Below are 23,002 nucleotides of genomic sequence, written 5' to 3' on the forward strand. Positions count from 1 at the left end.
TCGTTTGGGGTTTTGTGTTTGCATTGCAGTTTTGTTTTGTTCTGTTTTGCGTTGCTTTGTTTGTGGGGTAGGGCTTGCGGAATCGAATTGGGGGTTTTCCGCGATTCCCTTCGACCCGGGGCTGGCTTGGTCGGTGGAGGGTAGGCAGGTGGGAGCAGGGCCGCGGCGCCCCGCGCCCCTCAGCTGCGCTTGCTTTCCCGCAGACGCGCCGCGCGCTGTTGCCGGGGATGGCTCTGCGGCCGCCAGGTGAGGCCGGACCCCAGGACAAGATGTGCTACGCGCCGGAGAGGCTCCAGCGCAGCCCCCAGCACCTGGACGCCTACTACATGCCTTTCCCGCCCTACGGCCACTATGGGAACATGCTAACCGCTGCGGAGGAAGATTTCCAACCTTTCCCGCAGCTGGAGGCCGCGGTGTCTGCATCCCACGCTTTGCCCCCCTTCGCCTTCCGGCCCGCGCCTCCCTTGCTGAGCTCCAGCCTGGCCCTGCAGAGGGAGCCGCTCTACGATCTGCCCTGGTACAGCAAGCTGCCCCCGTGGTACCCAGTTCCCCATCTCCCCAGAGAAGTGCCACGCTTCAACAGCAGCCACGAATATACAGGCGCCACCAATGACGACTTGGGCCACGTTGGTGGCCGAAGCGACAGTGGCCAGTGTTGTGGACCTGAGATTTTAATTCCGCCGTCCGCTGTGAATGCTTCCCTGTTACCTGAGGGGCTGAAGACGCCCCAGTTATTACCTTGCTCCCCCAGCAAGCGGTCTGAGGAGGGCTCCAAAATCCCCAACCAAGAAGGGAAGTCGACTCACCGTTACCACTTCACCCAGGAGGACCTTCACTTGGTTCTTTTCGGGGTCATTCCCAGCGTGGAGCCCTCAGCCCCTCTGCACCATGCAATTTCCGGCTTCCTGGTCCCCACAGACAGCCCTGGTAAAGGTGGTCACACCCCGGCGGAGTCAGGTTGGGTGGATAGAGGGGGGAGCAGGAGTGGGGAAGGGGGACATCAAAGTGTCCAAGGCCAGTGGGGACATATGTACACTTGCCATCAGAGTATGGAGCCTGGGTAGGCCAGGCTCGCTTCTGAGGCTCTACCTGTCTACATGCAGGTAGTGGGAGCTGAGGGTCAAGAGAGACATGGTTCACACGAGGGACTTGTCAGCTGGGATCAGATTCTACCAGGATGTATCAGATACCTCCTTGAAAGCCTCACGCACCTCCTCCTTGGAGTCCCAGCCTTGCCATCTATCTGGACCTTAGTTAAAGTCAGCATTGTCTCTGATTCTCAAGTTCTTTAAATTTGCAAAATGCGGTTAATTACATTACCTTGCAGGGGTTGTTCTGAGTCTCCAATGAGAAATTTTATATGTAAAAGGAGCAGGAAAAATAAAAAGGAGAAACCTCAGACTCAGGATTATGGTTACCTCCAAGAAGTAGGGAGGGAAACACGTTATGAAAAATAAAATTGTAACACTTTTTTCTAGGATCCGATTCTCTTTGTCGAACTCTGGATAAAGACTCCCTTCAACTACCAGAAGGTAGGCAGGCCTTCTTGCCTGGATTTCTGTCCCTGAACAAATACAGTCCGTTTCCTCACTGGCTTTCCTGCCTTGGCTTTCGCCTAGGTCTCTGCCTCAAGCAGACGACGTTCGGTGAAGTGCGACATTTTGGTGTGTTCTGCGGTAGCCTCATTGCCAAAGGAGTCAGGTTTGGGCCCTTCCAAGGTAAAGTGGTCAACGCCAGTGAAGTCAAGACCTATGGAGACAATTCTCTAATGTGGGAGGTAAATGAATGTTTCTGGTGGGTGGGCCAAGTGGGAAATGATGCTGGTGGGGAACAATGTTGGCCTCTGGCCTCCTGGGAGAATCCTAGCCTGGGCACACTCCGCTGTCTGTGCTGCCCGTTTTGCAATATAAAGAGGTGGAAAGGCAGATGCTCATTCCACCAGGATGGCACCTCTACATGCAGTCTTTGTGTTTTGTGGTGCCTTAAATCGGTTTTCATCTGTAGCAATGGAATATACGTGTAAAGAATGAATATTTGTCTATATGTATAGACAACACCAGATGCTTTAGAGGTTATACAGTGGTGCTGAGAATATTGCAAAGAGAAGAAAAATTTTAAAATTCATGATATCATTTGCCTGCGAAATTAGCTACGGATTTTGAAAAACTGATATTCTTGATTCTGCTGGGAACATGCTGGTAGGACTCCAGTTTATCAGAATATATCAGATCCCTCCTCTTGACCCTGCATTTCTGCTTCTAAGAATATAGTTTAAGAAGGTAATCTGAAATTCAGAGGATGTGGAAGATGTTAATCACAAAGTTGCTTATAATAACAAAACGTTGGAGACAGTGGAATTGCCCACAGCAGAGAAAGAATTAAAGTAAGGCTCCACTAATATGCATGACAAGTAGGTGGGGATAAAGCACAAAACTCATTGATTGTCTTTGAGTTGTGAATTAAATGTAACCTCCTCTTGTTCCCCTTTTCTCTGCTTATGGAATTAACATACTCACTATAGAAGTTTGGAAATTAAGCAAGTGATGAAAGTAAAAATCTTTAAAAAATGTCACAGCACCTATAGAGATATTCTTAAGCTAATAAATCTATTTGGGCTTAATAATATTAATAAATAATAATGAATATATTCAGTGGACTCAGGCATGAGATGTGGACTAAATTTTTAATAAGTAATTTTACTTTATAGGTTAGGCCAAAAAAAAGTGCATTTTAAACTTTGTTTTATTTTATTTAGATCTTTGAAGATGGTCATTTGAGCCACTTTATAGATGGGAAAGGAGCTGCAGGGAACTGGATGTCCTATGTCAACTGTGCCCGGTTCCCCAAGGAGCAGAACCTCGTTGCTGTGCAGTGTCAAGGGCAGATCTTTTATGAGAGCTGCAAGGAGATCTGCCAGAACCAAGAGCTCCTCGTCTGGTATGGAGACTGCTATGAAAAGTTTTTGGACATTCCTGTGAGCCTTCAGGTCACAGAACAGGGGAAGCAGGCGCCGGGGCCCTCTGAAGGTGAGTGCACACCTTTGCTTTCCCAGTGAGACTCTTTAGTGGGAGGACTTGGCTCTTTTCTGAACAGGAACCCCACTCCTGCAGCATCGCCCGCTGACCTGGGGAGCTCCTCCCTCCTCCCCCCCCCCCCCCCAGAGGCTAATGCCCGGGAGACTAAACTGAGGGTGTCTCTAACCAGGGGGCACTACCCAGCTGGAGGAAGATGCCCTTATCTTTCCAAAGCTTCTGAAGCTGCTTCTATTCACAGGAATACCTTTTCTTTTCCCCCTTCCCCTCCTAGAGAAAAAAAATAGAAGCAAAATAAATGGATGCAACCTCTTGTCTAGGTGAGCCAGTTTCTGATTCATCTCTGCTCAGACTGACACAGCCGATGACCCCATCAAAGCTCTAGAGCAGAGCTTTTCAAATGGGGGTTGCAGTACCTTAATGTGGTGGGAGATCAATTTAGTGGTTTAGACCATCTTTAAAGGAAAAAAAAGGAATTAGAATAAAGTAGAATAGAAAATGTCGATGCGAATCTCAAGTTAAGAGTAAACATTGTTTTGGTGAAGTTTTTGTTTCAAATGGACGTGTGTGTGTGCTGTCTCTGATATAAAATGTCTTTCTTTCTGGGGCTCTTAATCACCTTTGAGAAGCGCTGAGCTCTGCTCTCACTCTCAGATTGTAGTGTGGATGTGCATATCTGGGGATCTTGGAAAGATGCAGATTCTCATTCAGGGCTGGGACCTGAGATTCTGCATTTCTATCAAGCTTCCAGGGGAGGCTTCTGCTGTTGGCCCCTGGACCACATGTGAGCAGCAAGAAGCTAGAGGACCAGCAAGCCACTCCCTGGGAGTGAGCTTCTGGAATTTGCATTTTTAAAACGCCCTCTGACTGATTTTTACATACAGGACAGCTTGGGAATCCCTGATCTAGTCGGTGGTAGGAGATAAATGCAAATTACTAATGTGGGTAATAGGAGGGAAGACCACCTTATTATGTTATAATAAATGTAATAAGTAATAAGTTAAAAAAGAAAAGTGAATTGCTTTCATCACACACTACGGTGATTGTATGCATGCCTATCTCCCTTGCAAGCCGGCCCCGTCAGGGCAGGAAATAACCAAACACCTCAATGTCCCCTTCTCCTGGGGTGAGATGTGTTGGACTGGGAGAGGGAAGGCAATCCAGGTTTGGGGAATAGAGAAGCCAAAGGAAGGAAGACATGCTCACAGGGATTAGGAAGTGAATGATGAACAGCCCCTTGTTCAAGAGTCCAAATAATGAGGGACCTGTCGAAATTGTTTTGGTAAACTGTCTTCCTGCTATGCCAACGTGTGGAAGGTGTGGGGGTAAAGCCAAGGGTGGCGGTGAGAATGTGGGACTCTCTAAAGTCCGTGGACCTCACAGTTGTCTCTTACTTAGCACCAAACCAAGTAAATCTTTTCTGCCACTTCCAAAATGTTCTGATTATTTTTGAAATAAAAGTGAAGACTAGATTTGAGAAAAACATAAGCTTGATAACTCACAGAATACAATCATCTTTTTGAAAAAGTGTTTAACACTATGTATTGAGCTGTTGCAATGATCATAACTTTTGATTTCTCAGTAGTACTCTTCTGGAAATTTGTCTTCAGAAAATAGTCCAGAAAGGAAAGCTTTTGTCTACTACGGCATCATCCATATTAGTGAAAAATCACAAACAACCTAAATGCTAAGAATAGAATAATTCTTATGTAAATGATGCTATATTAACATATAGAATAATATGCAGAAAACAGAAATCGCCATCTGGTAACGAGGAACAGGGATGAGGGCTTATGATAGTAAATAGGGTTGAATAATAAGTATTTGGGACAATGTGTTGGAAGGAAAATGGTAAACAATTTGTTGGAAAGAACTATGGATGAATTCATTTGTTTTCTACTGTGAGTGGTTTTGGATAGGATTAAAAGGGAAAGAAAAGTGAAAATTCCTCTGTCCTCAAAAGAACTGTTTTCCTCAAAGGGTTTTGGTGAAGATTGGAGGGAACTTCCCTTTTTCAGGTCTTGAGTGGGAGGGAAGAGTCTGGACTCTATGTGGGCGGGTTATTTGAGTATGCAAGCCTGCGGAGTGTGTGTTTTGGGGGATGGAGGTGTGGAATGTGAAGACGACTCTGAACGGTGTGTGATGGGGCAGGAAGCCTCATTGTCAATATTGGGAAACCCCTTGGCTAAAAGAGTAATTGATGAAGTTGGGGGTTGGGGCGGGAGGAGGAGAAAGAAGGAAAGGGAACAGGATAAAGTCATTAGGTTAAGTTAAATTTCCAAAGAGTAATGTAGGCAGTCGTAGCCTAATTAGTAAGGGTGGCATGTCGGCTTTTTTGCCTAAGCAGTTCTTCTGCAAACTCAGATTGAACCATCATTCTGAATTTTGGTGTGCTTTTAGTGCTTCGATTTGTAGAGACCACTGATCCCTATCTTGTAGACCCTCTCTTCCCACTCCAGGAGCAGGAAGCCCAGGTATTTCTGACCAATGACAATTCTAGCTCTGAGCTAAAACCATCCCAGCAAGGGAATTCTGAGAGTATTAGCACCTCAATGAAAGTGATAGACATCCCAAGCAATGGATGGTCCTGGGGTTGGCGGTTGCCTTCCTGGTTATTTACTTAATGAATGGTTTATTTCCTTAGCCACCTGTTAAACGTGCCTGGGATGTAGTTGTCAACTAACAAAGCCCCTGGTGGATAGCTTCCCTGCAGTCCTGATGCTAAAAAGATTTCCATCTACAGACTCTTGAATATACCTATGCTGGCTCTTCTCTCCCTCCCTGGGGCCAGACAATGAGGTCTCAGTGATGCATTCACAGTCAAAGCCACTTGATCCCCTGGAATTCAGAGTGTCCTCAGCAGGGATGCTTTTGTAGGTGGCCCATGTCCTCTCTCCTCCCCCAACAATAGACACCCCTGGACCTGGGACCTCCCTTACTAGAGTCGTCTGAACCCTCCCTAACCTCTCTCCCCCTCCCTTCTCCATTGATAAAAACAGATTTACCTTTCTGGGTCTTAAGTCTATCACTCAGAGATAGTATCACTGATATTGGTAAGTGCTCAATAAGTGATAGGATTAAATTAATCATCATGATAACCCTATGAATACAAGGGGAGGCAAGATAATCGTCATCCTTACTCCATACATTTTGGTATGGAGCTCTGGAATCTTTTTCCAAAAGTTCAGAGAAGCAAACCGCAAGCTAAACAGGTGCCTAAGACTTTGTAAATGGGACCAAATGGAACAGCCCTTGTGAAGACTAAGAAGCAAGCTGTTGGTGTCCATCATCGTCCAGTGTTCATCATCGACCGAGGTGAACTGCTTTGAACTTAGAGCTTACACTGATCGGAAAAGGACATAGTAGATATGTTTGGTATGTTAACCTAACCTCCTAATATGTCAAGAGTGTGTTCAAGAACTGTAGGGTTGGGGGACACCTGGGCGGCTCAGTCAGTTAAGTGGGTTAAGTGTCTTCCTTGTAAGCATCTGCTCAGATGGTGATCTCAGGGTCCTGGGATTGAACCAGCTTCACTGGGCTCCCTGCTCAGCAGGGGAGTCCGCTCCTCCCTCTTCCCCCTGCTCATGCTCCTGCTGTCTCTCTCTCTCTCGCTCTCGCTCTCTCTCTCCTCTCAAGTAAATAAATCTTTTTAAAAAAGAACTGTAGGGTTGAACTGCTCTTCAATAGGGCTGGAGGCAAGGCTTCAACAAATACATTTCAGGGAACAAAAAGGAAGAACCTACAAATTAAGAGATCGAACAGACAGCAAACCATAGACAACAAGAAGACTTTGAATCCGAAATTGAACTGATAGGAGAAATAATTAAACGTATGTGGATACACATGTATTTCTTTAAGGGATAAGAGTTAATTATTTAGGTATGACAATGGCAATATGGTTACTACTTTTTTAAAAAGTATTATCTTTAAAAGATTACAGTTTGAGGTATTTATGAACCAAATGATAATTAGTATTGAAATAGTCATGGAGGCAAGTGATAGAAACGGAAACAAAATTAGCTATGAGCTGGTCATCGTGAAAGCTTGGTGTTGAGCATATGAGGGTTTATTATTCCATTATTTTGATTTTAGTATATGTTTAAAATTTTCTGTAATAAAAGGTTTTTTAAAATCTTCTTGGAGGGGGCACCCGGGTGGCTCTGTCGGTTAAGCATCTGCCTTCAGCTCAGGTCATGATCCCAGCGTCCTGGGATCCAGCCCCGCATTGGGCTCCCTGCTCAGCGGAGAGCCCACCTCTCCCTCTCATTCTCTCTGTTAAATAAATAAATAGAATCTTAAAAAAAAAAAGAATCCTCTTGGAGGAAGTAAGAATGAGGGGCGGGAGCTGACGGAGCGACTGGCACTTACCCCCTGTGTTTGACAGAGTCTGCAGAAGGCTACAGATGTGAAAGATGCGGGAAAGTATTCACCTACAAGTATTACAGAGACAAGCATCTCAAGTATACGCCTTGTGTGGACAAGGGTGACAGGAAGTTTCCCTGCAGTCTCTGCAAACGATCCTTTGAGAAGCGGGACCGGCTCCGCATCCATGTCCTTCACGTTCATGAGAAACACCGGCCTCACAAGGTGAGAAGTAGGGCGGTGAGTGATGGCTGGCCCGTGACTCACATGGCTTTCGTGCCCCTTCCTCAAACCCCCGAATATACATCGAGGGTCTCTGGGGTATGGGTTGCTGGGACGTGGTGCCGTGGAAGGGCAGACGTGAGCCAGCGCGGTCACGGAGTGCTAGGACGGATGCTCAGGAAGAGAGGGCCACGGAGGAAGGGTGTCCGCTTCTACCTGGACACGTGGGTCGTGAGAGAGGCCTCGCAAAGGAGGTGACCTTGAGCCGGGCCGAGGAGGACAGTGAGGTGTCTGATTTATACCTGAGGCAGGGTTGGTTGGGGACGGGGAAGAGGGTTGAGACATTGCAGGCAGGAAGGAGCCTGGCGTGCGCTTCGAGGTAACTGCACCTTGTTCCATGATCTGTGCAGGCGTATTGACAGTTGTAGACAAAGATGGCGCATGGGCATGGCCCAGGGAAGGGAAGGCCTCTGTGGCACACCGAGGATGTTGTCAGGAAGAAAAGCAACAATGGCAATAGGGAGCCACTTTCTGCCATTTCAGAGAGCCCGTCGCTCTGCCAGGCTTGGTGCAACAAAGTACAAGCGACCATTGGGCTTATCGAGAAGAAAGGATGGGACTTGGGTGCAGACAGACGTGGGTTTGACTCCCGGCCCTGTCAGGACTAGCTGATGAGGCTACCACTTGACTGACTCCAGAGTCCCAGTTTTGTTCATTTGGAAACTGAGAGTTAATCTTCATAAAATTGCCCTCATCTACCCTTCCTGTGCAAAGCAAAGCTCCCAGAAGAATCCTAATCAGTCACTATATTATTTACTCCTGTAAAGTTTGAGTATTTTTACAATAATCTAAGAACTCCTTTTTGCTCAATCAAAAGACATTTAATACGGTTAGTTTTCAACAACCCCTTGTCGGTCCAGATCTACAAAGATACCCATGCCAACCCGGACCCCTCCAAATCCCACTTCCCACAGAAAAGCACATACTTACCAGAATTCTATGAACATTTGAAGTATTGAGACAGTGAAATTACTTCTTACCCATTGACTGGGAAAAAGGAAGAAGTTACACTCCAGTATTCTGATACTAGAAAGTTAGATACTGCGTGTCCGTGAACACAGAACTGGTTGTATAAATTACGTTTTGCTTATTAAGCCAGTTGCAGCATATGTATATAATGGTGCCATCTGAAGTGGTTTATTATGTATGCTATGGACAATGTTCACACACAAATGGGAAAACTGGAAGTAACGCATCAGATTGCTGTCGTTTTGGGAGTATGATTAAGAACGAACCAAGAGCACTTTTCATAGTTTCACATCATAAACATTTAGGTTTTTTATTTCCAATTCTTATTTTTTTAACATGAGAAAAGAATGTATGCTTGGTAAATATAATTTGGAGAAAACAAAACAAGTCACCTGATATGCCATGACCCACGTTAAGACCCTGAAGGTGTAATTTTAGTAATGACTGCGTCAGGGTGTGAGATGGGTGTGCTGTTGTTTATTTAACCAATCTCCTGCTGTGTGAACTTCCCCCAGTGTGTCTGCGGCGCACAGTATTATATAGAACTCATTATCTCTGTTACCCATGCTTGATGATTGCTTTGGGAAAGATTCCTAGAGGTAGAAAAACTGGGCCCAAGGGTGTGTATAATTGGAAGGCACGAACTGAGGCACCAAACTGCTTTCCAGAGAAGCGGGGATTGCAGTGGGGTAGGCACCACGGGGCCTCCCGCAATACTGCTGTCCTTTCGTGGTGCCATTTTGGTAAATGAAAACGGTATCTTGCTGTAATTTGCACCTTAGTAACGTGATTCAAATGTTCAAACTAGGGGTGCCTGGGTGGCTCAGTCGTTAAGTGTCTGCCTTCGGCTCAGGGCGTGATCCCGGTGTTCTGGGATCGAGCCCCGCATTAGGCTCTTCTGGGAAGCCTGCTTCTTCCTCTCCCACTCCCCCTGCTTGTGTTCCCTCTCTCGCCGGCTGTCTCTCTCTGTCAAATAAATAAATAATCTTCAAAAACAAAAACAAAAACAAATGTTTAAACTATATTTTATTGGCACTTCATATTTTTCCTGTGATCTGTCCATGTATGTCCTTGGAAAATATTTCTATTGCTACATGCTTTTGTAATAGTATTTTCCAAGCCATATTTGATCAATTCTAGGTTTTTTGTTTCTGAAACATACATTTTCTGAAACTGAATGTCTTTAACAAGTGATGGTATGCCATAATTTTAATTGGTAGCGTTTTCTTTTTTAGTGAGCACAGCGAGTGATCGTAACCTGGTGGGATATACACCACTTAGGGTACTTGTCAGATTTGCTGCAGCTAGGTCAAAGGGTGTTTGCAAAGAAAGGAGAAGCTACAGGACTTAGTAAAGGTCATCAGAGCTCCATCAAGATATTTCTACTAAAATGTTGGCTGGGTCTTTCGCCTAAACTCTGAAGACAGTGGTGGTCTTGGGTCGGGGTTCGAGGGGAGAAGCGGTACTCAGGTGCTGCCGTCTTTGAAACTGGAGGACTGTAGACCAGGCTGTCCGTAGATGGCAGGGATGACAAGGAGGGTGTGGAAACTGGCAAGAGTGATGTGAGGAGCCGGTTTTACGGTAGAGTGGAGGAATAATCATTTTAAACTGGCAATCCAAGAGGATGAGTCCTGTGTCCTCAGTGTTCCGGAGAGTTCTTCTTTAGTGATCTTTTCTTTGCAGACTCTCCCCGAGTGGTCTAGTCTTTTATCATGAGTATAGGGGTGCCTGGCTGGCTCATTTGGTTAAGGGTCTGCCTTCCTCTCCTGTCATGATCTCAGGGTCCTGGGATGGAGCCCCGCATCGTGCTCTCTGCTCGGCGGGGAGTCTGCTTCTCCCTCTCATGCTCCCACTGTGCTCTCTTTCTCTCTCTCAAATAAATAAATAAATAAATAAATAAATAAATAAATAAGACCTTTAAAAAACTACATCATGACTCTAAATAGCATTTCACATTGAGTTTCAATCTGTAGCCAAGAATTCCATCCTGAGCTCATGGAGCGTATATCTAGCTGCATTCTGAGCCTCTCAACCAGTTTCTCACGGCACTTCTTTTCTTACTTTTACTGCTAACCATTTTTTATGCTCTTCTAGTTTTATTTATTTTATATACTTAAAGTTTGAGTACTTTTTAAGGTGATAAAATACGTTTAATTTCTGCAGAAGCTCGAAGCAAAACATTTAACTAGAAAAAAAGAAAAAAAAATCTGGTGAAGTAGACATGCAGAACTTAAAAGATTTTTTTTTAATTCAGTTTTTTTTTTTTTTTTTAGGATTTTATTTATTTATTTGACAGAGAGAGACAGCCAGCGGGAGAGGGAACACAAGCAGGGGGAGTGGGAGAGGAAGAAGCAGGCTCCCAGCGGAGGAGCCTTATGTGGGGCTCGATCCCAGAACGCTGGGATCACGCCCTGAGCTGAAGGCAGACGCTTAAGGACTGCGCCACTCAGGCGCCCCTGAAAATTATTTCTATCTAAAACTCTGTACCTAGGGGTGCCTGGGTGGCGCAGTCGTTAAGCGTCTGCCTTCAGCTCAGGGCGTGATCCCAGCGTTCTGGGATCGGGCCCCACATAAGGCTCCTCCGCTGGGAGCCCGCTTCTTCCTCTCCCACTCCCCCTGCTTGTGTTCCCTCTCCCGCTGGCTGTCTCTCTCTGTCAAATAAATAAATAAAAATTTAAAAAAATAATAATAATTTTCAAAAACCTTCAAGGCATCTATTTTCTCTCATCATTTGATGGCAATTTGTTTCTTGTCTGCTTACAAGAAACTGGTTTTCTTCTTTGTGGAAATTGTTCTTTATCTTTGGAATTCTGAAATTTTAACAGAACATGTCAGGTTGGATGTCTTTTTCTTTTTTTCCTGCTTTGTAATCAGTGAAGTACAAGTACTCTTTCCCATTTGAAGGCACAAGTCCTAAATTGACAGGAATTTTCTTGTTCTTTCTTTGGTTATTATCTGTTTTCTAGATATTTCTCTCCTGGAACTGCTTTTGGCCAGATATTAGGTTGAACCTACCTCCCTGTGCTTAGCTTCTAATATTTTTCATCCTCATTCTCAGAGAGTCCCCTAATCTTACTTTCCAAATCATGTATTTAGACTTTATATTTGATCTGTTCTTTCTGCAGTATTAACTCAAACATCTGACCAGACCCATGCTTCCAGAATCGTCAGTGTAGCCCTGGGTTGTCTTTCTACTACCGTAATTAGGCCCCTCAGCTTGAGTCTGTAACCTCTGCCTACAGACGTACACTGGATAAATACAGTATTTCACTTCTTAGTCCCAGATAAACATAATGGTAAAATGAAGACGTGATTTTAACTGTATGTTTCTTTTACACCTTAGTGTTCTACGTGTGGAAAATGTTTCTCTCAGTCTTCCAGCCTGAACAAACATACGAGAGTCCACTCTGGAGACAGACCATACCAGTGTGTGTATTGTACAAAGGTAAATGGAACCTCCTTCCAAGGGATCTGCCTTGAGCCCTGTTGGGATGTTCGTGGATAAGAACTGGAAGCATAAAGCCTGGCTTATAAGGAGTTCTTAGCTAAACCGTTATCAGTCCAATCCCCATCTCCACCCCTAAAAATGTCCCAGTTTGCTTAAGATGGTCAGATACGGCTTCCTATTGCCAAACTGGCATTTAAAACGTGTAATGAAATACACCCCTGGGGGTGCTGGGATGGCTCAGTCGTTACAGCGTGAGACTCTTGATCTCGGAGTCGGAAAGTTCAAACCCCACATTGGATGTAGAGATTACTTAAATAAATAAACTAAAAAATTTTAAAAAAGAGAGAGAGAGAAAGAAATACACCCCTAATTTACAGGGAGACCTGCTGATTGCAGACATGATTACATAGTATTTAAGAGCACAGACACTCAGCTTTCTAGAGCGACATTGCTAAAGTGGACTCTAATGTAAATTATGCCGAATATTGAATGATAAAAATGAAGAGACAGATATGTGGTTACGGGTTGCTGGAATAGAAACTATAGTTTGACCATGCTTTAGAAATTATACCAAAACACCTCATGTCCTATTTTGATGATAGCATCTATACTGTCCAATGCTTAGTTAGCCATTAACCATATGTGGCTATTTAATTTAATAAAAATGAGATGAAATGGAAAATTCCATAATTTGGTTGCACTGTCCACACTTCAAGGTCTCAGTAACCCCGTGTGGCTGGTGACCACCAACCTGATAGCATGGACACAGAACATTTCTGTCCTTGCAGAAAGTCCTGTTGGATAGCACTGGAATAGACTGATCTGTCATCAAGTTCCATAAATTTTTTATAATAAAGCCATAAAAGGGAGTTCCTGGGTGGCTCAGTCAGTTAGGCGCCTGCCTTTGGCTCAGGTCCTGATCCTGGGATGGAGCCCTGCATTGGCCTCCCTGCTCAGCAGGGAGCCTGCTTCTCTCTCTCTCACTCTCTCTCTCTCAAATAAATAAAATATTTAAAAAATAAAATAAATGAAGCCATAAAAGAAATGTAGGCTGTGTTAGGGGGACATCCAAACCTCGCACAGAAGTGTAAAACATTGAGTGTACCAGGCTTAGGGAAACAAATACTGCCAAAGAAATTGTGTGTCAATAGAATGGAAATAATCAACAGAGAAACTGAGGCTGAGACAGAAGTAGACCAGGTGGGGCCGCACAAACTGAAGGAGGTGACCGTGCCTCTGTGAGAAAAGGCAGACTGTCCTGAGGGGTAAAGCCTGTGTGGCAGGATTTCCAGAGCAGGTCACAATAGCCCCACAACACATCCTGTTTCTGGAGTTCTTGCTCTGATCCCCACGTTGGCCTCCCAGCTCAGCTGCGGTTGAGAGACGCTCTGAAGGGGAACTAAATCCACTTAGGACATAAATGAGTTATTGGCATCCCGGTGTAGGCTCCAGTTACTTACGCTGAGGAAGACTGACCGTGTGCCAAACAACTATAGCTTGTGCACCTTACTAGGTAGTGACCCCACTCCGGAGCCCTCAGTGTGCGGGGCTTCTCTCGTAGCCCCCCAAATCCAAAGCCACCAGTTTCACTGTCAGCGGACCCCAGAACAGAGTCATTAGATCTCTCATATACTACCTGAAGGTGACAAAGGTCAGAGCATAGAACGGAAATCAATGAGGAGAAAGGTTATAAATAAGGGAAAGAACAGAAGTGGCCGAGAGAAGATGTAAAAGCCAAGTACTAGTATTACAGGCATTCTGGAAAAGTCTGGCAGTTTCACTAAAAACTAAACTTGTTCGCTGCCGTACAACCCCGCAACTGTCCTCCTGGGCCATTGTCTCAGAAATGAAGGCTTAACCTGTACACAAATGCTTGTCGCGGCTTTATTCGTGAGAACCCAGACCAGAAACAACCCCGAGTCCTGCAGCAGGTAGGTGATTGAACAGACCGGGCAGCTCCTCGGCAGGGAGGACTAGTCAGCAGTTAGAAAGGCACGGACTGTGGTACACACGCCAGCCTCCGTGCGTCTCCAGAGAATTACGCTGAGTGAGAAGAGCCAACCGCGAAAGCTTACATACTGTATGAGTCCATGTACGCAATATTCTTGAAGTGATAAAATCACAGAAATGGAGAACAGGTTAGTGATGGCCATGGCTTAAGAAAAAAGGGGGAGTGGAGGGCATCAGTATGGCTCTAAAAAGGGCAGCATGAGGCATCATTCTGCCGAAATTGTTCTGTGTTCACTGTCAACATCAGCATCCTGGTTCTGATACTGTGCCTTTGGTGTAAGGTGAGCACGGGGGGAAAGGGTACACAGACTCTCTAAGACAGCTGCAAGTTTTGTTTGTCTTTTAAGGAGCCAGGTGGAGGGGGTGGATTGAGGAGGAAGAGAAAGAATCCCAAGCAGGCTCCGTGCCCAGTGCAGAGCCTGCCATGGGGCTGATCCCACCATCCTGAGATCATGACCTGAACCAAAATCAAGGGTCAGATGCTTAACCAGCTGAGCCACCCAGGTGCCCCTCAGAACGTTTAAGTTTGAAAAAAGAAGAAACCAGAGGGCCTGGCTGGCTCAGTCCGTGGAGCATGCAACTCTTGATTGTGGAGTTGTAAGTTCGAGCCTCATGGAGGGGGTGGAAAGATTTACCTAAAAATAAAAAAATAAAAAAAAAAGATACTGATTTATGCAGAGACCTTGGCCAATAGTAGCCACTCCCATAATGCACGTCCCCTCGGGCTGGGGTCCCAGGTCCACCGGCATTGGAATTGTTTGTTTAGAGGTTCCCCGGGCCTCCCGTCGGTCATGCCCTTTTTCATGGAGGCTGCTACCGTTGACCAAGCACGCTCTCTAGCCCTAAAGCCCAGATTCATCCATTGGACAGCTAAGGGTCAGTTACGGTGAAATTAGCCCCTTTGCCTGGTTGGCTGTCCAGGAGAAGGAAGTCGACCTTGCCTTCTGCTGTTCGTTCTCTGCAGAGGTTCACTGCCTCCAGCATCCTCCGCACGCACATCAGGCAGCACTCCGGGGAGAAGCCCTTCAAGTGCAAGTACTGCGGGAAATCGTTTGCGTCCCACGCTGCGCACGACAGCCACGTCCGCCGCTCGCACAAGGAGGACGAGGGCTGCGCTTGCAGCGTCTGTGGGAAAGTCTTCCCAGATCAAGAAGCGTTCTACTCGCACGTGAAGCTTCATGAAGGCTACTAGCCCTCCGAGTGTGCGGACGATGGAAAGCCGAAGGCTCGGATTCCGTCTTCGTTTTTCTGGCTTCGGGGTGTGTCGGATGAACAGACGAGAGTTACACTGAGATGAGACACAGAAAAATGGAACCGGCCAATAAACTGAATTTATCAGCTTCATTTTGTCAGCTTTCACACAAATGTTTTTCACAAGAATAGAGTTTTGGTGAATTTACCTAGAAATAGTGAGATCTGGCTATTAATACTGAGCTTCTGGGTCTGGAAACTCAACACAAACCCTGAGAGAGGGACTATATTTTGTTTCGGGGACTGGGAGCAGAGTTTGATTTTATGACAAAAAAAGACCTTTTCTCTACTATTCGCCTTGGGTCCCCAGTTGTGATATGGCTGTGGCCGTTACCTGGTCTGTTCTTCATAAAATAAATTCTTTAAAAATTCATTCAACCCTGAGCTTCATTAGTATTGTAACTAAGTGTTCAGACATAGATTAATCTCCCATCTGTTTTTGGATTCGTTTTCAACCCCTAGTTCCCACTCTTCCCTGATCACATGACAAATGCCTGTTAATTTTGTAGCACCTCCAGAATTACTCAGAGGACACAGAAGTGACTCATTCACCTCATCATCTGTGAGCTTAGTAATTGGGGAAGAAAAATTATTACCAAAGAAAGGCTTAAAAATGGCAATCAACTAAAAAATAAATGTGTTTTCGTATTGCTGTAGTTTTAAACCCGATTTCATTCCTGATGGAGAGACAAGTGGGCTCTTTTCAGGTCTCATTAGCCGGTTCATCCTAGTATGTAGAATGTCAAAAAAGGAAGCCCACCGAAAAGAAAAATGTGCCATATCAGTTATCAAAAGGCTGATATAAGCCTTGGGGAATATCTTTGCTAATATGCAAGACAGAGAAACTCATTCCATGTGGGTACTATCAGCCAATATTTGTAAGTGAGTGTGAACCCTGTGATGGGGTACCACTGGGTTCACCATCTACAGAGAAGGAAATTGAGACTGAGAGTAAGGAAGTGATGCAGGCTTCGCCTCCAAGGGACAAAGCCAGGTCTGCCCACTCCACCGCCCAGCTTCCTAAGGAACGAACCAGTATGCTCAACTATGAATCCTGCTAAGGACATAGCCTTTTTCTATCAGTTATCCCTATCTCAAAGCAAATAACAACACACTTTTTAATACTCACATAGACATTGGAGACCAGAATAAAAGTGTTCCATAGGCGACCGGAGCTACCAAGCTATGACGTCACATCCCTAGCCATGGTGCTATTGACTGCTTAGGATTTTTCTTCACCCTTTATCCATGGTCCATGGCTTTCAAAGTAGAGCAAATTCAATATGGAACAGATGCCCCATCCAGAGGGAGGCTCCCAGCTGCAGCAGAGTCCTTTGAGAAAGAGCTGTAGTGCAGGTGGAAAGGCAGTGACAGATTTTCCTCTGGGGAATCCTCCGCTGAGTTGACCAGGGCTGAGTAATTTATCCTAATGGGAATGTGCCCTGTTGTTTTAGGACTGTTTTAGTTCATGTTAATTAAGTCAGAACAATGGTCTTTTGAAAAGATCAGGGCTCATCCTGTAATTAGGCAGCCTTTCTTCGACTGCTAGTTCATTTTACAATCAAACAGTAAAGCAAGACATCAGGAACTCGTGTGATGCCAATTTTTTCACTAGTTGAATAATTTAAATTAAGTACTTTGTTCTTTGAACTACCGTAGTAGCAAAGGAAGGTAATAATGGGTTTTTGCCCTTTCCTAACAGTCACTCCAAAATGCCTGCATGCCAAATAATACTTCATATGGGCCACGCAGGCTTAATCTGACCTGTTTCCACAAAGTTTGGACCATCCTGATCAGGTTCCATATCTCATTTTTGGTTTGGAAAATGCAGTCAGTTCACAGCATCCTTCTGTAGTAATTACCTTAAGCTCTCTTGTGTTTATTTAAAATGTGTATCTCATCTTTTTTTTTTTTTTAAGTAAGCTTTACACCCAACATGGGGCTTGAACTCACCAGCCTGAGATCAAGAATCACATGTTCTACCAACTGAGCCAGCCAGATGCCCCTTAAATATGTATCTTATCTATTTTTAAAGATAATTTGAGTCCGCTTATAATAATAATTTTTAAAAGACTAAGGCAGTCAACTTAGAAGACTAACCATTACATAAAAGTAGGATGAAATTAAAGCTCTGGGCTGATGAAATTACACCAGCTGCATGTTGCTGGAACACAGCACATACAATACAGATTTGGGAGTTAGGCAAATTTGTTTTGTCTGCCATTTCCTCATTTGCATAATGCCGGGCAAGTCATTTCATTTCTGAGGTTTAACATTCTCATCCATATTGTCATAATTTTGTTGTAGGGTGTGATGAGGATTAAATGAGATGACTTTCATTCTGGATGACACTTAATATTAAGCGATTTCCTTTCTCTTGTCAGCCAGGCAAAAGGGAGACAGAATTACGCAGCTCTTATTGTTGATAACCTATCCTTTCAGTGGTTCTCGGAAACTGTGGTTCCTGAGCCAGTAGTGTCCATATCAGCTGGGGAATTCTCTAGCCCTACCCAGGACCTCCTGAATCAGAGATTCTGGGGGCAGAGGCCCAGCAATCCGTATTAACGTTTGAAAACTGTAGCTGTATTTGATTTCTCTTCCTGCAGCATAGCAATGGGTAAAACTGAGTAGCTGGGTGACTTGGCAAAATCACAAAAGCTGTTGGTTCGGAGGAATCATTAGAATGCAGATTGCAGGCACCGCAGTGCTCTTCTGTGGACTAATGGATACCAACAGAACAGTTTTGTCATTTTACTGTTGGAAATATAGAGCTCTTTCTGCAGCTCTGACCTGATCAATGGAATTTAAGAAGCCTTCTCATGAGTTAGTTCCTCTGGTTATATTTCTTTTCCCAATCTGAGTCTAAGTCTGATGCAAAATATCATCCGTTCATTCATTAGAGTTTTCTTTAAAAAATGTGTAAAAAGGGACATCTGAACCCTGGGGAAAATAACTAGGCTCCAAGTAAAGTGGTCTCCCTGATATTGATGGAGCTCTTAATGGGCCCTCAGGGCATCCTTCTAGGGCTGGGGGAAGTTGCCAGTTGCAATGAACAAAGCTATCAAAGCAGACAGATGCTCGGGACCTCTGTGAGGCCTGCACTAGCCTCAGCCTTGGAGCCATAAAGTCCTGGCTCCCTTTGTACCCAAGCAGTGCGGGGCAGGGTGGGGCTTGGAGGAGCTGCCACTCATGATGTGATCGAGATAAGACCACAAGTGCTGTCCTAGACCACCTTTTGTCGGTGAGCCTAATTTTGACATCATGGGTCGTAGCGTATTTCATTCATGGTGATTTTTAAGTACTTTGAGAGTTCTTTATGACTTCTTAGGGGCAGTAATTACACCAAACTGTGATTTCTTGAAAGCTATCCAAAGTTCAGAAGAACAGATTTCTACACGTAAACATTTTAACTAGAACATCGTATCATAGCGCTTTTTTTGTTGACTGACATATGTCCGAATAACCAAAACTTCTAAGGAAGAATAATGTTAATATAAAATAGAGATAAACTACCTCATGGATAGTCTCTTCGTAGAGTATGGGAATCTCATAGAAAACAATAGTTTTCTTTATTACTGTACGAGGTTATACCAGAGATATAAAGTACATAAAGCTGTCCCTTTTTGTTGCAAAGAGTTTTTACTTCATTGCTTTGTTGACTTAAAGTAACTCTAAAAAATACAGTATTTTGAAATGAGGTATTTAGCTCTATTTGCAGCTAAGGTAGAGAAGTTTCAGGGAGAAGATTGTGGTTTTATTTTTGCATAAGTTCTCAGGATAAAGTATGTTTTCACTGTCACTTTTTCATCTTAAGTTATCTATCTCAAGGGGCGCCTGGGTGGCTCAGTCGTTGGGCGTCTGCCTTCGGCTCAGGGCGTGATCTGGGGTCCTGGGATCGGGCCCCGCATCGGGCTTCTCCGCTGGGAGCCTGCTTCTTCCTCTCCCACTCCCCCTGCTTGTGTTCCCTCTCTCGCTGGGTGTCTCTCTGTCAAATAAATAAATAAAATCTTAAAAAAAAAAAGTTATCTATCTCACGATTTTTGTAATCTCATGTATTAAAAAGTGGGATAAATTGTGTATGTTTTCATGTGTAAATTCCATACACTCACAAAATTTCATTTGGATTTATTTCTAGCATAGTACTTTGTTGAAAGCAATTCGCTATCAAGAAAATATATCAGGGGCGCCTGGGTGGCTCAGTCGTTAAGCGTCTGCCTTCGGCTCAGGGCGTGATCCCGGCGTTATGGGATCGAGCCCCACGTCAGGCTCTTCCGCTATGAGCCTGTTTCTTCCTCTCCCACTCCCCCTGCTTGTGTTCCCTCTCTCGCTGGCTGTCTCTGTCAAAATAAATAAATAAAATCTTTAAAAAAAAAAAAAAAGAAAGTATATCAAAGGGATTGAAATTCCGTTCTTGATTTTTACAAACTCTTTTAAAATGCTGCATGCTTTTGTACTTGCTCCCCCGGGATGTCCTATTTTACATATATCTCCACCCAGTATTTTTTAAATGCCAATAAAAAGAACAGGTAAGATTTTAGAACCAAATATGTGATCTTTCCTCATTTTTAACCAGTTAGACTCAGCAGGACAACTGGGAAGGCAAACGCAGTCCACCCACATCACTTGGAGCTTGTTTTTGACAACTGCAGGATTTTTCCTTTGCAAAGGTTTTCTCAACCTCTGACTGTTGCAAGACTGTGAGTACCTGAACTGGGGAAGGTGGGCAGGCGTCCTCTTTATGAATTCCACTCTTGTGGGTTATCTGATTTAAAGGTGCCAGAGCCCAATTCTTCAATTTGATTTTGAAACTCTATTCCACGAAAAATGCGCAAGGTGAGCCGCCTGGGTGGTTCAGTGGGTTAAGAGCTCACCTTCTGCTCAGGTCATGCTCCCGGGGTCCTGGGATTGATCCCCACATAAGGCTCCCCACTCAACGGGGAGTCTGCTGCTCCCTTTCCCTTTCTCCGCCTCCCATTTGTGCGCTCTCTCGCTCTCTCTCTTTCTCTCAAATAAATAAATAAAATCTAAAAAAAAAAATGGGCAAGGTGTCCTCTAAGGTTGTTCCAGTTTCTCCTTTAGAGGAAGGCTGCTATCTCTGTTTCCCATTCTTTCTTTTTTAATTTTAAATTTTTAATTTTAAATTCAATTAATTAACATAGAGTGCATCATTAGTTTCAGAGGTAGAGTTCGGTGATTCATCAGTTGCATGTAACACCCAGTGCTCATCACATCACGTGCCCTCCTTAGTGCCCATCACCCAGTTACCCCATACCCCCACCCCCCTCCCCTCCAGCAACCCTCAGTTTGTTTCCTATGATTAATGAGTCTCTTATGGTTTGTCTCCCTCTCTGGCTTCATCTTGTTTTATTTTTCCCTCTCTTCCCCTATAATACTCTGTTTTGTTTCTTAAATTCCACATATGAGTGAGATCATATGATAATTGTCTTTCTCTGATTGACTTATTTCGCTTAGAATAATACCCTCTAGTTCCATCCACGTCGTTGCAAATGGCAAGATTTCACTTTTTGATGGGTGAGTAGTATTCCATTGTGTGTGTGTGTGTGTGTGTGTGTGTGCATACACACACACCACATCTTAATCCATTCACCTGTTGATGGACATCTGGGCACTTCCCATAGTTTGGCTGTTATGGACATTGCTGCTATAAACATTGGGGTACAGGGGCCCCTTCGAATCACTATGTTTGTATATATGGGGTAAATACCCAATAGTACAATTGCTGGGTCATAGGGTACCTCTATTTTCAAATTTTTGCGGAACCTCCATACTGTTTTCCAGAGTGGCTGTTCCAGCTTGCATTCCCACCAACGGTATAGGAGGGTTCCCCTTTCTCTGCATCGTCGCCAACATCTGTCGCTTCCTGAGTGGTTAGTTTTAGCCATTCTGACCTGTGTGAGGTGGTATCTCACTGTGGTTTTAATTTATGTTTTCCTGATGCTGAGTGATGTGGAGCATTTTTTCATGTGTCTGTTGGCCATTTGTATGTCTTCTTTGGGAAATATCTGCTGATGTCTTCTGGCCATTCCCATTCTTAACTACCAAACCCCTCCGGCCACAAATACGCCGCTGGGCAAGCTCAAGGCAGGTTTATTCCATTAGCTGGAGGGCCTGAAATCTTCCCAGGTGACTAGGAGCCTAGGGCTGGGCAGTCAAGAGCGGGTCTGAGATGGGAGTCCAGTCTTTTCCATTTGCCAGATGGGAAGACTGAAGGGCCTGGAAGGGCCAGTGCTGAAGAGAGTGCTCAAATACAAAAACCAAAGCCCCTTTGGGCCACCCTCAGCTCTGGGAGCTTGCCAGTGAAGTTTGGAGGGAGAAGACTCAGGAGCATGGCTGCCAGGAACTTTGTTACAAATTGCAAAGATCTCAGGGTTGTCTACCTGGCTCAGTCAGTAGAGCTTGGGATTCTTGATCCTGGGGTTGTGAGCTCAAGCCCCATGTTGGGTGTAGACATTAGTTTAAAAAATAATAATAATAATAATAATGATAAACAACTTAAAAAAAAGAAAGAAAACAAAAGCCTCTCCAGGTTCACCAGTTACCATGGTATTTACATGCAAATTTTCTTTTCAGGATTTGAGAGCAAAGGGTAATACAAAGGATGAAATGGGTGTTCATAATCTGTATTACTTGAATAACAAATACAAAATGTTGAGACACTAAAAAATGGGGGTCTGTGTGTAAATGATATTAATTACAGAAATACTTCACAGAATCGGGGAACTCTGAGGAAGGTAATCCCACAACCAAGGTCAGTCATCCGTGGGTCTATCAGTCCAGACTTAAAGACTAGTTTCAGATGTAAAATGAGATGGGTAGGTTTGTGGTTACAGATGTTCATTTATTCATCCTGTGCCTGGCCCCTAACTTTCTAATGATAACTAACTCCAAGACCAAGAATCCATGTTTTGAAAAAAATACAACCAGCCATTCATTTATCAAGTTTGTGAGGTTTTTAACTCCCAAACATAAGGAGCTTGTTGGTAGTGAAGGAGTCTGTGTCAGGCTAAAGCCTGAGTTTCTCCAACTTGCCTAAAGATCAGAATCACCTGGGATACCTATTAAGCCTCAGGTCCCCTGAACCCTCCTCCGCACCACTGACTCCCAGTTCTGGGTGAGGTGAGCATCTAAAAACCTGGGGAATGTCAGTCATCATTAAAAGGCAGCATTTTTGGCCATGGTTGTAGTATATACTCTGAATGGTAAATGCTGAGGGGTAAGGGTGGGGAGGGCAGGAGGCTTGGGGTGCTCCATACTTAGAAAAATAAGTATCTCAGGAAGGCTTTCTGGTTCTCAGAGGCTTTGAAAACTGAAGATGGGTAAGTGAATTTGGAATCAAAATATAAGACCACGCAATAGCCAAAAGGTAGAAACAACCCAAATGTCCTTGGATGAATGAATGGGTTTAAAAATGTGGTATATACGTACAATAGGGTACTGTTCAGCCTTAAAAAGGAAGGAAATTCTGATAGGTGCTACGTCATGGGGCAAACCTTGAGGACATTATACCAAGTGAAATAAGCCAGTCGCAAGTAAACAAATACTGGACCGTTTCTATGAGGTACCTAGAGTGCTCAGATTCATAGACAGGAGGAAGAGTGCTGGCCGTTGGGGGCTGGGAAATGGGGAA

At 44.4% G+C, this 23,002-nt stretch overlaps 1 protein-coding gene across 2 annotated transcripts; it reads left to right on the forward strand.

Annotated features, from left to right (window-relative positions):
* Nucleotides 1-227: 227 nt before the first annotated feature.
* PRDM14 (PR/SET domain 14) lies at nucleotides 228-15,295 on the forward strand. 2 transcript variants are annotated; one of them, XM_087864418.1, is made up of 8 exons: nucleotides 228-962; nucleotide 1,047; nucleotides 1,479-1,532; nucleotides 1,620-1,777; nucleotides 2,756-3,026; nucleotides 7,417-7,619; nucleotides 11,989-12,090; nucleotides 15,068-15,295. In XM_087864418.1, exons 1-8 carry the CDS (start codon nucleotides 228-230, stop codon nucleotides 15,293-15,295), a joined length of 1,752 nt encoding a protein of 583 aa, XP_087720544.1. The 2 variants fall into 2 exon arrangements, with proteins under 2 accessions (XP_087720544.1, XP_045666093.1); XM_045810137.2 differs by lacking the exon at nucleotide 1,047 and having other exon boundaries at nucleotides 228-927.
* The last annotated feature ends 7,707 nt before the right edge of the window (nucleotides 15,296-23,002 follow it).

The sequence above is a fragment of the Ursus americanus genome, chromosome 9 (genome assembly GCF_024610735.1).
Source record: "Ursus americanus isolate L20-20 chromosome 9, mUrsAme1.1.p, whole genome shotgun sequence".
NCBI lineage: Eukaryota > Metazoa > Chordata > Mammalia > Carnivora > Ursidae > Ursus > Ursus americanus.